Source organism: Agelaius phoeniceus, chromosome 2 (assembly GCF_051311805.1).
Source record: "Agelaius phoeniceus isolate bAgePho1 chromosome 2, bAgePho1.hap1, whole genome shotgun sequence".
In the NCBI taxonomy this organism is placed as follows: domain Eukaryota; kingdom Metazoa; phylum Chordata; class Aves; order Passeriformes; family Icteridae; genus Agelaius; species Agelaius phoeniceus.
This window is the reverse complement of record NC_135266.1, coordinates 90006665-90019534: the sequence shown is the minus strand read 5'-3', so window position 1 is coordinate 90019534 and position 12870 is coordinate 90006665. Positions and strand designations below refer to the sequence as shown.

The following is a 12870-nucleotide window of genomic DNA, read 5'->3' as shown; positions in this document are numbered from 1 at the left end:
CCCGCCGGCCGCGGGCGCGCGGGTGGGGCAGGGGGCGGGGCTCCGCCGCGGGGCGTGGTCTTGGGCGGGGCACGCGGGGGGCGGGGCCTCAGCCGCCGCCGGGCTATAAAAGGGGCGCCGGTCGCCGCTCGCGCTGCCGCCGCTGACCTTCGCGTCTCCTCCGTTGCCGGCCCCGCTCCCGCTCGTTCCCGCCATGGCGCCCAGGAAGTTCTTCGTGGGGGGCAACTGGAAGATGAACGGCGACAAGAAGAGCCTGGGCGAGCTCATCCACACGCTGAACAGCGCCAAGCTCTCCGCCGACACCGGTGAGGGCGCGGCCCGCACGTAGCGCACGTCCCACACGGCCCTGCGGAGCCGGGGACCGGGCCCGGGCCCGGGCGGGGGAGCGGCAAATGTCAGAGGGCGGCGGGGGCCTAAATATAACCCCGCGGCAGCGGCGCTAAATATACCCGCGAAACCGGATCCGGGTACCCGCAGGCCCGGCCGCCACGTGCGGCCGACCCCCGGGGCGCCCCGGCCCATCCCCACAGACCCCGCGGGCCCGGGGCCCCGCGCCTCCCTCGGCCTGGCCCCCACGCCTGGGAGCGGGGCTCTCGGAGCGCCGCGCTGCAGCCCCCGCCCCGCCGCCGTGCCCGGTTATAACCCAGGCACAACTCAGCTCTTCCCGGTTCGGCCAGGCCCAGGCTGCAGGGTGGGATTCGCACCCGATCTTTTATCTGGGCACTTTCCAAGGGACCCCTGTGACCTGCCCGTCGGCCTGGTATCGCCTGTCTAGCTCCCTGGAAAGGGCTTTCCTGCCTGCTGTTGAGTTATCGGATAGCAGGGATTGTCCTGTGGCAGAGGGGCCCCCAAATGTCAGTGAGGAGGGGCGGGCTGTGCCTTCCCAGCAGAGAGGGATGACCTCTTGGGGCCGGGATCAGTGGCCGGGTACAGTTTCTTCCCTTCTCCTGTCACAAGGGTAACAGGGTGCTTTGCCTTGCAGAGGTGGTTTGTGGAGCCCCCTCCATCTACCTAGACTTTGCCCGTCAGAAGCTCGATGCAAAGATTGGCGTGGCAGCACAGAACTGTTACAAGGTACCAAAGGGAGCTTTCACAGGAGAGATCAGGTGAGCCACGGAGAGTAAAGTCAGGGTGCCTCTGGGATGTGAATTTCCTCCAGTGAGTCATCTCCTTTCTCCCCAGCCCAGCAATGATCAAGGATATTGGAGCTGCATGGGTGATCCTAGGCCACTCAGAGCGAAGGCATGTTTTTGGAGAGTCTGATGAGGTGAGTGCCCTCATACAATGGAGACATGGTCCAGCTAAGGTGGGTCTACAAAGACTGGAAAAGCGAGCAATTAAAACAGACCTCTAACCTGTTTTATTGGCTGCCTTGTTTCTTTTCCATTCCCAGTTGATTGGGCAGAAGGTGGCTCATGCTCTGGCTGAGGGCCTTGGAGTCATTGCCTGTATTGGAGAGAAGCTGGATGAGAGAGAAGCTGGCATAACAGAAAAGGTGGTTTTTGAACAGACTAAGGCTATTGCTGGTAAGAGGAAAAATAAATGGTTGGTATAGGTTTTTTAGCCATTTTTCAGCTCTGCTCATCCCAGTATGGGGGTATTGTGCTCACCTCTACCTTCTCTCTCTTCCCTAGATAATGTGAAGGACTGGGGTAAAGTGGTTCTTGCCTATGAGCCAGTTTGGGCCATTGGAACTGGTAAAACTGCAACTCCCCAACAGGTATGAGCAGGGGAGGTGGCTGATTAAATTATCAACTAACCCTTGCCCCTCAGGAAACCTTCCTGAAGGTTCTTAGTGAGAATCTCCTGGAGATTCTTAGCGACTTAGAGAATATCTGTTCCCTTGTCTTTGGAAGGGAACTGTGTACAGAATGGCTCAGGCCTCGGTGTGACTCCTGCGTTGTATTGCAGGCTCAGGAAGTTCATGAGAAGCTGCGGGGGTGGCTGAAAAGCCACGTGTCTGATGCTGTTGCTCAGTCAACTAGGATTATCTATGGAGGTAAGTGAGTCTGGAGCGACTTTCCAGCGCAGAAAGTGCTTAGTTTCTCTACTTGTTGCTGCATTGTTCTCTCCCTGGCAAGGAAACTCTTGACTGTGAGAGCATAAAGAATCACCTTCTAGCTTGTTTGGATAGCTTGCTTGGATAAATGGGAGACAGTCTTGCTGTCTGCAGGAGGTGGCTGGTACCTTGCCAGTCCTGCTTTTGCCCTGGCTCCATTTTCCTAGAGCTGGCACATCTGACCTTAAACCACTGCTCCCTCCTTAGGCTCTGTCACTGGCAGCAACTGTAAGGAGCTGGCCTCTCAGCACGATGTGGATGGCTTCCTTGTTGGTGGAGCTTCTCTCAAGCCAGAGTTCGTGGATATTATCAATGCCAAACACTGAAGCACCCCATGAGGAGCTGTCCCTTGTGGTTAAGAAATGGAAGCAAGAAGGGACCTTTTGTTGCACACGTCTCAGTACGGAGGCCTCCCCGAGGCTTTCCCCCTCCACAGTCATTGTTGTAGATGTTCTGCTAACCACCCCCACCACGTCAGAGTCCTGTTAGCAGGAGCCTGTCTTGGCAGTCTCCTCTTTGAGCTGAATCCTCAGTTTCCCCTTGACCTGTTCAAGCCCACAGCCCACCTGGCCAGTATCTCTCCCTTTCCCTGCAGCCCTGCAGGGAGAGGGGGCCGCTGGTGCTGCGGGGAGGAAAAGGAACCACAGTCTTGCATCCCTCAGCTCCATCAGCAAGGAACCTGTCAGCTTAGATCCTTGTGAGATGTCTTACCTCACCTGTGTCCCGTACTGAACAATAAATGAAAAACAGAAAAAGCAAAGGTGTGTCCTGGATCTTATTTGGAAGCATCTCGGGGACAAGCAGCGTAGAGAACTTAGTGCTTTTGGAGGTGGCTGGTTGCAGAGAGGGTTTTGTGGGCTTTTCCCCGAGAGCCCACTGTTACCCCAGTAGGCACTTCACAGATTCTACCTGCATCTTGCTTCTGTCATATAACAGCTCTTCTTTGGGCCTGTGGTGATTCTGATATATCTGTGTCTATTCCAGTGGCTGCTCGAGCACCTGGCTGCTCCACCAGTGAGGCAGTCTTCCCTGGCAGGCTCAGTAATGTGCTCATCCCTGCTCTTTGCCTGTAAGGACTGGTAATTGACCTTGCTCGTTAAATGTAGAGTGGAGCAGCTCAGTCTCTGCAGGGAAGGATTTTACTTAGGCCCTGTGTTGGGGCAGTGCTTGCTGCCTGCTTTCAGCCATGTGCTGGTGGGTGAGGAAGCAAGATATTGATATTACCTCCCAACTGCTGGGGCTTTTTTTGGTAGTACTGAGGATGATGAAAAAGAAGTGCCTGACAAGGAGGAGCTTGTTTGTGAGGCGGTGCATCCTTGGGAGCCTATGGGCAGTGTTCCAGCTGCTAGTGCCAGCATCACCTGAGGGATAAGGGGCTGGACCTGAGGAGCCAGGAGGAAAAACACTGATGCTGTGGGGACTCCTGCCCTACTGCTGCTGGGGGAGCTTCCTGCTGCCCAGCTGGATGGGAAGGATCTCCTTCCTAGGATATCAGGTGGTCTGAGAAGGAAGAGCCTGACAGCAGCAAGGAGGTGGCAGCTCTGTATGTGTGTGGAGTGATGGAGAAAGAAGGAAAGGCATTCAAAGGCAAAAAAAAAAATCTGAAAACTTTTCTACCACCAGAGCCTGTGTTTCTGAGAGGCTGCCGGGCCATGGCTGTAGTCTGGGGCTGTTGGGTCACCCAGAGCAGAGCAGCAGTGATGCAGCTGGGGCACACAGTGCTCCTAAGGCTGCAGGGACTGGGTACAGTCACTCAGGGCTGGGCCACCAGCTGCAGCTCTGCTCTCAGCTCCTGCTCCTGCCCAGCCCTGCCCACAGCACAAGAGCCCAGGAGAGTGACCTATATAGAAGAAAACGGATGGGAGCTGGACATTGATCTTGCCGCTTTGAGAGAATGCAGGGGCATGAAAACATTAGTTTAATGAGGAATAAACTCATGGAAAATAATTTCTGTATCAGCAGGAATGCCAGATCTTGTTTCTCTTCTTTTTGTCTGCTTCCTGGCAGAACTGCAGCTTTCTGGAATGGAAATAATGCCAGATCCTCACAGCAAATTGTAGTGGTTGGCTGTTAAACAGGTTACTGTTGGAGAAAAATGCACTGTGCCAGATGTGACAGCCTGAGAGAGGCTGCGATGGCTCCGCATCCTCAGCCCCAAACAATAGCCAGGCTGAGCTTGTATTCCCACAAGGCACCACACACACATGTTGGACTCAATGGTCCTTGTGGGTATCCCTTTAAACTCAGAATATTCTGTGATTTTGAATATATTGCATTTAAACATGGCCATGGCTGGCCACACATCTATCCACGCAGAGCCCTCCCACTCAGCACTGGCAGCCTCATCCCACTCTCTGCTCCAGCTGAGCAGGACAGAGGTGCCCTAGTGAGCCTCTGTGTATTTACAGAAGTATTTACACACGTGTACAGGGTGTCTCCTTCCAGCAGCTGGGCTCAGGCAGTGCCCAGTGGCTGCCCCTCAATCCCGGCCTCTCCAGCCCCCAGCAGCAGCTCCCTGTGGTGCTCTGACCACAAGTTCCTCACGCAGGGCAAAGTGCAAAAGGAGTTTAATGAGGAGACCCGACAGGCTGCACTGATCAGGTGCAGGACGTGGACAAATCATCACAAACCATTGACACATGACTGGCCCTTTTTATTCCTGTATGCTATATTTGTTTCTCTGTGTGACCTAGATCACCCCTGGTTCCTGCCCTAATCATTCCCTAATGAGTCCTGTGCAATTTCCAAATGCTCTTCCCCTGCATCTTGTCCTGTGTCCCACACTCCTGAAGACAGCTACACCCCTAATCCTAAAGGTGCTCGGGGGCTGAGGCTCCTGGGATGGGGCTGGACAGGGTGTTCCTTTCTCTGAGTCCTTAATTTGGGATCCCACCCGCCACTGTGCTCCTATGCCCCTCAAAACGGGCCTTTATTGGGCCGATGCTCCTGGGACGGGCCTGGAAGCAGCCTGGCGGGTGCTGCTTGGGCTCCCCCTCCTGCCATTGTCACCCTGGGCTCCTCTGAGGGTGTGCAGGCCTGCTTTTAGCACATACCCTCCCTAATTATCAGTATAATTAGGTTTAGGAAATCTAAATAAAATTTCTCTAGTTTAAAGATTTGTGTTTCCATCTGTAACTAGGGAATGTTTAGGGCAGGAAGCAAAGGCAGGAAATGAAGTGTTCATATGTAGATTATTTCTTTACTCTGAGGGTGGTGAGGCACTGGAACAGGTTGCCCAGAGGAGTTGTGGCTGCTCCATCCTTGGGACTGTTCAAGGCCAGGTTGGATGGAGCCCTCGGCTACCTGGTCTAATGGGTGGCAGGGGGATTGAGACAAGCTGATTTTTGAGGTTCCTTCCAATCCAAACCAATCTGTGGTTGTGTGATAATGAGCAGGGAGTGAATTCAGATTGACTTTCAGATGTGTAGCACAGGAGAAGGGCTTGGCACGGGGGAGCCTAGCAGGACAAGGCTGGGGGCAGCTCGCCGTGCAGCCCTGAGCGCAGGGTGCTGTGCAGGAAGGGCGATGGCTGATGGCTGTGTGAGCAGCTCTGCCTGGACCAGTTTAGCCAGCACTAACGTTATCCAGGCACTGCAAAGGAGCAAAGGGCACTGAAGGGAAAGGGAGCAGAGCCTTGGACTTTGGATTAACTGCGAACCACTGCTGACCATCAGCTCTGAGTAGCATTCCTGGCTGGTAAACACCCAGTGCTGTTGGCATCGGCAGGGCACGGGAAAGCTCAACCCTTCCCAGCTCCACAGCCTGGTGGACGGAGCTGGAGCAGTGCACCCCGAAAACCCTTTCCTGGCATCCACATGCTCATATTCGGGGAGGCTTCATGCAGAGCCCAAGGCTAATTCTGGTCAACATGTTAATTAAACATTTACTGGAGGGTAAATTAATTAATTAGGCATTCACCGCCCCAGTGCCCACCACCCTGTGCAGTCCTGCCTGACTTTGAACCCGCCCCGTTCTGAGCTAGGTGCGCACAGCGGCCCCTTCCCACCGAAAAAATCCTTCGGTTCTCTGCCTACGCTAACAGCCGCAGAGATGTCACCCAGCCGGGAAGGTGCGGTGGGATCGCAAAGCGCCGGTGGTGGGGGCGGGACACGCTCGGAGCTTTCCGAGCCCCGGGGCCGCGGCGCTGGGGACAGCGGCGGGCCCGCCCCCGTTCCCATGGCAGCGGCCGGGCCTCGGCCAGCGGGCGCCGCAGGAGGCAGCAAGCGCGGCCTGCCCCGGGAGCATGGAGGACGAGGAGGAGAAGGAAGAGGGCGAGGAGAAGGAGGAGGATGAGGAGAAGGAGAAGGAGAAGGAAGATGAGGTGAGGGGGAGGCCCTCAGCACCGCCCGGCTGTGGCTGGGCCAGCGCTGGCGTTGTGCTCTCTCCTTCTCTCCCAGGAGCCGCCTCCCTGTCCCCTGACGGAGGAGCACTTCAAGGAGGGCCTCTCTCTCCTCTGTAAGACCGGCAACGGGCTGGCCCACGCCTATGTGAAGTTTGAAGCCAAAGACAAGTGAGTGTGCAGTGCCTGACCCGGCAGAAGCCCCTTACTCCATGGCCATGGAGCCGCTGTGCCACAAGCTGGTGACTGGCCATGCAGGGAAGGGGCACATCCAGGCCCTGCTCTCCAGCCACCTGGATTCCAGTCCGTGCCTCAGCACAGCCTGTCCATCCTCAGCCCTGGCTGGGCACTGCCTCCAGCATGCCAGACACACCGCTGGGAACATCAGTGTCCCCCAGGCTGAGGGCAGCCTGCCCATCGCTCTGGACTGTGCCCTCCTAGGGGGGCTGAACAGAGTGACCTCCTTACAGGCACTTTGAGAAATATCCATTGACATCTGTCCTCCCAGCTGCTAACCTTTAAGGCAGGCAGCTGTAAGTACACAGGCACACAGCTGTAAGTACTGTGCCACAGTGGCCAGTTTGGACAGGGACACAGGGACAGTTTGGAGCCTCAGCCTCCCCAGTAGAGCCACCTAAGTAAGGCCCCATTAAGGGAGCCTGTTTCTTTCTGCAGCCTCATAGGGTATCTCAACCACTATTTTTTCCACTAGAAAAGTCCTTCCACACAGTCCTTTGTGCTGACACTATTGTCTAACAAACCCCTCCCCAAAACTTAACCTTTTCTCTGCTCTTGTTGTGGCCTGTCCTGACAGGTAGAATTCAATGGGAATAAGTACTCCCTCTGCCAGGAAATCAGGTCCAATCTTGCCATTCATCTTTACTTACAGGCCTGTCCCTATCACCTGCCTTTTTCTTCCTTTTCTCAGCAGGGCTTTCTAGGACAGTAGAGAAGTAGGAGAGGTGGTTGTCCTCCCATCAGTAGTGGCAAGGAGCAACCCAAAAGATGGTAGGGGGGAAATATGAGAGGTATGTTATTCACATTCACTCTCCCTCAGGGGCCTGACAGACATCAGCCTCCTTGAACGCTTCATTCACCTGCGGTATGTGGATTTGTCAAAGAACAAGCTGAAAGATTTGGCCCCCCTGAGCAGCCTAACCCAGCTGCTTTGGCTGAAGGTGGATAGGAATCTGCTCACCAGTGCCAGCATGCAGGAGCTGCCCTACCTCCAAGTCATCAGCTTTGATCGCAACCACATAGTGGATTTTGAGGGCATTACTCACCCCCTCCTAGCCAACCTCAGCCTGAAAGGTGATACAGGCTACCTGTCTTGTGGGGACACTCTCTTGGAAAGGTGGGATTAACTTTCTTGTTTCTTCTTCCTCTGGCACTCAGAAAATAAAATCGAGACACTGCTGGGCCTGAGTCACGACCATTTGTTCAGCCTGCAAGTCCTGGAGCTGCGAGGAAACAAGATAAACACCACAGCAGGGCTCGGCGTTTCCAAGCTCAAGAAGCTCTATCTGGTAAGGGATCACCAGCCCGGGGAGTGGGACAGATCCCAGCACCTGCAGCCCAGGTAGCACAAAGGGAGTGGCCATGAACCAGGAATCTCAGAGGAGTCCATGTTGAGTGCATCAGGTTCTTCCCTCACAGCCTCCTGCAGGGGACACCTTTCCCTTCAGGCAGTGTTGGGCAGACTTTGTGTTCCTTGTGCCCTGGGACCACTGGAGGTCACTGGGCAAAGCAACAGCTTTGCTCTTTGGGTGACAAAGGGAGGCAATGCCTCTTTCTCTTCTCTGATGGGCCTAATCAAACACTGGTTTAAAGCCAGCACAATTATGTGATTCACACCTACAGCTGCCAAAAAAGAAATTGATTCAATATTGCAGTGAAACTAAGATAGGAGAAGCAGTTTCTTAATATCATAAACAATTACTTCAAGGAAGCATTTACTCCTAGAGATGCAAGTGAAGAAAGTATGTACGGCTTAGCCCCATGGATCACACTGTGCTACAGCTTGCAAAGACTAAACAGATGTCCTGAGTCACTACCTCTTGAAAAGCAATTAAATATGATAAAGGCTTTGAAAAACTATGTGGCTTTTTTTCATCAAGATTCCCTGGCAGAAAACACTGAGGAGATTGCTTGCTGAGATTGCCTGAAATTTTCTGATGGGAAACTGGGATTTTATGACTGGAGGTGCTCCAAGAATGGATGAAGTGGATCAGTCACTAGATACAATACAGAATTTCAAAGCATGCCCAGTCACTTTAGTGAGTTATTGCAGGGAAGCAAACAGAGCATCTCTGCTGAGGGAACGTTCCTGGCATGACTGAGGGGTTTCTGAGCTGCCCATGTGAAACAGGAAAGTTGCAAAGGGTGATTGTTAAAACTAGAACAACTGACTCACAAGAATCTGTGGGGCTTGAATTTGTCTCCCATGTCTACCTGCCCATTAAATCCTTTTGCAGGGAAATCTCCCCCAGTAATGCTTTGGTTTCTGTGTAAAGACTTTGGTGTTATTTCAGCCTTGGGTAAGTGCAGCTGATTCCTCAAGGACAGGGTTCAAGACAAAGAGTTCAATTTAAGGAATTGAACCATGTGTGGTTAATGTATGACATAGCCACAGATGAAATTTCATATGTAAAAAGTGGTATGTGCTAGGAAGACTTATAAGTGGGTGTGTGCCATGTGGCACTTGCATCATTTTTGAGGGTCACAGTAGGGCTGTGTTAGCTCCTGCTCATGGTGCAGCAGTGGTGGCAAAGGCTAACCTGAAGAAGGTGGAGTGTGCAGGAAGGGGAGAGGAAATCACGGGCAATGTGTGGTAACTTTCTTACGAAAGACAGTGGCATCACATCTGGGTGAAGAACTGGTATCCAAGGGAAGGTGATGGCGTGTCAGACAGAATGTTGTTTGATTTAGGGGAGAAAAATGGAACAACTCTGAAAAATATTCATTCTGCATTGTCCTGCTAGTGCTGGAAAGGCTAGAGCTGGTAAAACAATTCACACTGAAGTGATGAAGAAAGAGAGAGTGTTGGGAGGTTACTATTCTTTTTGTGAACTGGGAGTGATCAGTCAGCTCCCCACCCAGACCAGCTCACGATTTTCTCTGAGGTACAATGTCCTAATCCTTCCTGACTGGTAAATCTGCCCACATGGCCTTCACTAAATATCCAACTTTCCTCTTTTTGTCCTGGTGTTACTTACTCCTTTTACTTGGCCCAGCTGGTCCAGATTCTTCTTTGTCCAGTTTCTATGAGAATTCTCCTTCTCTACAAAATGTCCACATCCTGAATGACTCAGCCTTGAAGTGTTCTCCTATCCCACCAGTTCAGCCTGTGCCCCTTTTTTAATCTCAGGTATTGCCCAGGTCAGTGCTTGGGTGCCTATGAGGAAGAGAGAGCACAAGAGCACCTCTCACCCCGTTTTCCATTCATGTCTCAGCATCCTTAGCGACTGCAGCCCCGAGGCACGTCGGCAAGGAAAGCCCTGCTCAGCTCCAGGCTGGAGAACGTGGCGGGGAGCCGATAATTACCAGGGATGCTCCAAACTTGGCCGCACAAGGCGCTGAGCAGCCCGACAGAGCAGAGCGTAGGTGCTGGCACTGCGGGGAGCCTCCGCTCGGGCAGGAGACCTCTAGTGGCCTTTTCCAGCCGAAATCCTGCTGTGAAACCAGTACCTGAAATTCAGAGCTCCCATTTCCCTGCTTCGTGAATCCACATCCCAGTGAAGTGAATGAAATTCATTGATGGGGAATTTTTCCTGAAGTAAGACACAGCCCAGAGGAGTAGAAGTGCTGTGTCCAGTTCTGGCTCCTCAGTTTGGGAAGGACATTGAGACACTTGAGTGTGTCCAGAGGAGGGCAACAAGGCTGGTGAGGGGCTTGGAACACAAACCCTGTAGGGAATGACTGAAGGAGCTGGGAGTGTTTAGCCTGGAGAAAAGGAGACTCAGAGGTGACCTTATCACTCTCTCCAACTCCCTGAAAGATGATTGTAGTCAGGTGGGGTTGGTCTCTTTCACCAGGCAGCAGCTGACAGAACGAGAAGACACAGGCTTAAGCAGTGCCAAGGGAAATATAGGTTGGATATTAGGAAAAGTTTTTTACTGAAAGGGTGATAAAGTTCTGGAATGGTCTGCCCAGGGAAGTGGTAGAGTCACCATCCCTGGATGTGTTTAAGACTGGATGTGGCACTCAGTGCCATGGTTTAGTTGAGGTGTTAGGGCATGGGTGGGACTCAATGATCTTTAAGGTCTCTTCCAACCAAGTCATTCTGTGAATTCTGTGAAGGGACTTCTTGGTCATAGATTTTCCCCACAAGAGAAGCAGCTACTGGAAGGTGCCTGGACTACATGGACTGTGTGACTGAGAGGGGCTGGTTACTCATCCTTTAAACACATTAATTGTAGGCTCAGGTGTGCTTTCCCCTCCATGCTGTTGCTCTCTGAGGCTCAGATTTGGCACTGCCATGGGAAGGGGTGCTGTGCTGGCAGTGGAGTGTTCACATGGGGTGATTTTGTCTCAGACACAAAGCAATGCTTCAGGAAATGCTTTTTCAGCAAACTCTTGGTCCTTGAATCTGAATTCTGAGAACCCATTTGGCCAATACTCTGAGCTATCTGATTGAGCTTCAGACAAGGCTGTGTTATGAGTGGTAGGGGTCTGAAGGATAGAAAGAGATTTCAAGGCCAGAAGTAACTGTTGTTCCCTCTCCTGTGTGTCCCCATTTTCCTTCTCCCTTCCTGCCTCCCTGGTGCTCAGGCCAAGAACACCATTTGCAGTCTTGAAGGCCTTGAGGAGTTTGAGCAGCTGGAGATTCTGCACCTGCGTGACAACAAGCTTGAGGCCCTGGATGGATTCTCTGCTAGCATGAAGTGCCTGCAGTACCTCAATCTACGGTGGGTCCTCCCTGGTCTGTGCTGGGACCAGAGATCCCTTCATCAGACTGCACTCCCATTTAGCTCTTTGGGATTTTCTGGGGGTGTTTTTGGAAGGTGAAGACCTGGTAGGAATGTGTTGATATTTACCATCCTTAACTTGCATTCAGCAGCTGTCCAGGCTGTAACAGCCAGGGCCTTTCCTGGGCTTCTTAGAAAATATCAGCCTCTCCAGTCATTCTCATACCCCACCTCAGGATTTTCATTCCTTGCCATAAGTCAGTTCTCTGTGTTCTCTGTGTTCTGCCTGCAAATGCCCTTTAGTTCTCGGTGTTTGCCATGGTGATGTCAAACAGTTCAATGGCTGGCTAAGCACGGAGGAATCCAGAGGAGATGTCCTTTTTGTGCCTCAGTCTGGGGAGCTGCAGACAGATCTTGGGTGGATCTTAGGTGACAGACCTGTGGTCTAAGGCCTATGGTACCTCATGCTGCTAAGTTTTGTTTTTTCTGTCATGTCCACTTCTTGTTCCAAAGGGATTTCACTACTTGCACGGGTCTCCTTGCTCTGCTCTCTGTGCTTCAGGAGCAATGGGATCAAAAGCTTTCAGGAGGTGGGAAAGCTGCAGGTGCTGCCCATGCTGCAGGCGCTGGTGCTGATGGACAATCCGTGTGCCCAAGAACCCGATTACCGGCTGCAGGTCCTGTCCTGGCTGCCACGGCTGCAGCGCCTCGACAAGGAAACGGTCGAGGAAGAGGAGCGGGAAGAGGCCGAGAAAATCCGACAGACAAGGAGGGAAAAAGAAAAAGAAAAGGTGAGAACAATGCTGTGCAGGGACTAGAAGGAGGTGGAGAGAAAGAAAAAGGACCAAGCATGCTGATAAAGCCTCTCCTCCACTATATTACATGAGGAGAAGGGTGAGGGATGCCAATCTCAAGAGCACAAGAGGCTGAAAAAGAGGCCAGGCTTTGCAACCTGGTTGTGGTGGCCAGCGTGCCACCCTGCTGCCATTCCTGACCCCACTAGCAAAAGAGGGCAGTGAACGGGGAAGAGACATTGGGCATGGAGTCATTAACTTCTCCCTCCTCCCTTCTTCAGGAAATGCAAGAATCTCTTGAGGATACAGTGCCTGAGTGACCCGTTTTTAACACCTGTTCCCAGAGGCTGTCAAGATGTAGTGATGCCTTTCTTCGTTTGTGAGGCTGAGAAAGCGAGAGCTGTAGGTACCAGCTTCACCTCGTTTCACCTCTGGAGAAAAGAGGAGTGCTACCCACCCTGGTCCTGGAAGTTGCCCTGAGGCACTGCAGTGTTTTTGCAGTCACTGCACTGTTTCTATTCTCAGTAGGACTGAGAGGGGAAAGGGGAGAGTTACAGGTCCTGCAGTTCAATTTGATTCCCAAAAACCCTGCAAGATTTTCTGATTTGAATAAAAATAATTAATGAGCCTGGAGTGACTGGGATTGTTTATCCTGCACACCCACTCCTATTCCCTGGCTCTCTCACCCTCATCTGTCTACGTCTATCCCTTGCTGCCTGCCTCTCTCTGTCTCTCCATCCCCTACGTGCTGTTTGCAAAGCTTTGCTAAAT

At 52.7% G+C, this 12870-nt stretch overlaps 2 protein-coding genes across 3 annotated transcripts; both read left to right on the top strand.

Moving 5' to 3' along the window:
- The first annotated feature begins 69 nt into the window (after positions 1 to 69).
- TPI1 (triosephosphate isomerase 1) lies at positions 70 to 2819 on the top strand. Its single transcript, XM_054654612.2, has 7 exons — positions 70 to 305; positions 983 to 1106; positions 1183 to 1267; positions 1394 to 1526; positions 1635 to 1720; positions 1912 to 1999; positions 2267 to 2819. The coding sequence occupies exons 1-7, from the start codon at positions 194 to 196 to the stop codon at positions 2383 to 2385; spliced, it is 747 nt and encodes a 248-aa protein (XP_054510587.1). The 5' UTR covers positions 70 to 193; the 3' UTR covers positions 2386 to 2819.
- Positions 2820 to 2972: 153 nt separating this feature from the next.
- Positions 2973 to 12732, top strand: LRRC23 (leucine rich repeat containing 23). 2 transcript variants are annotated; one of them, XM_054627915.2, is made up of 7 exons: positions 2973 to 6380; positions 6457 to 6569; positions 7456 to 7709; positions 7794 to 7924; positions 11169 to 11305; positions 11868 to 12096; positions 12381 to 12732. In XM_054627915.2, the coding sequence occupies exons 1-7, from the start codon at positions 6303 to 6305 to the stop codon at positions 12417 to 12419; spliced, it is 981 nt and encodes a 326-aa protein (XP_054483890.2). In that variant the 5' UTR covers positions 2973 to 6302; the 3' UTR covers positions 12420 to 12732. The 2 variants fall into 2 exon arrangements, with proteins under 2 accessions (XP_054483890.2, XP_077030320.1); XM_077174205.1 differs by having other exon boundaries at positions 11819 to 12096.
- Positions 12733 to 12870: the final 138 nt, after the last annotated feature.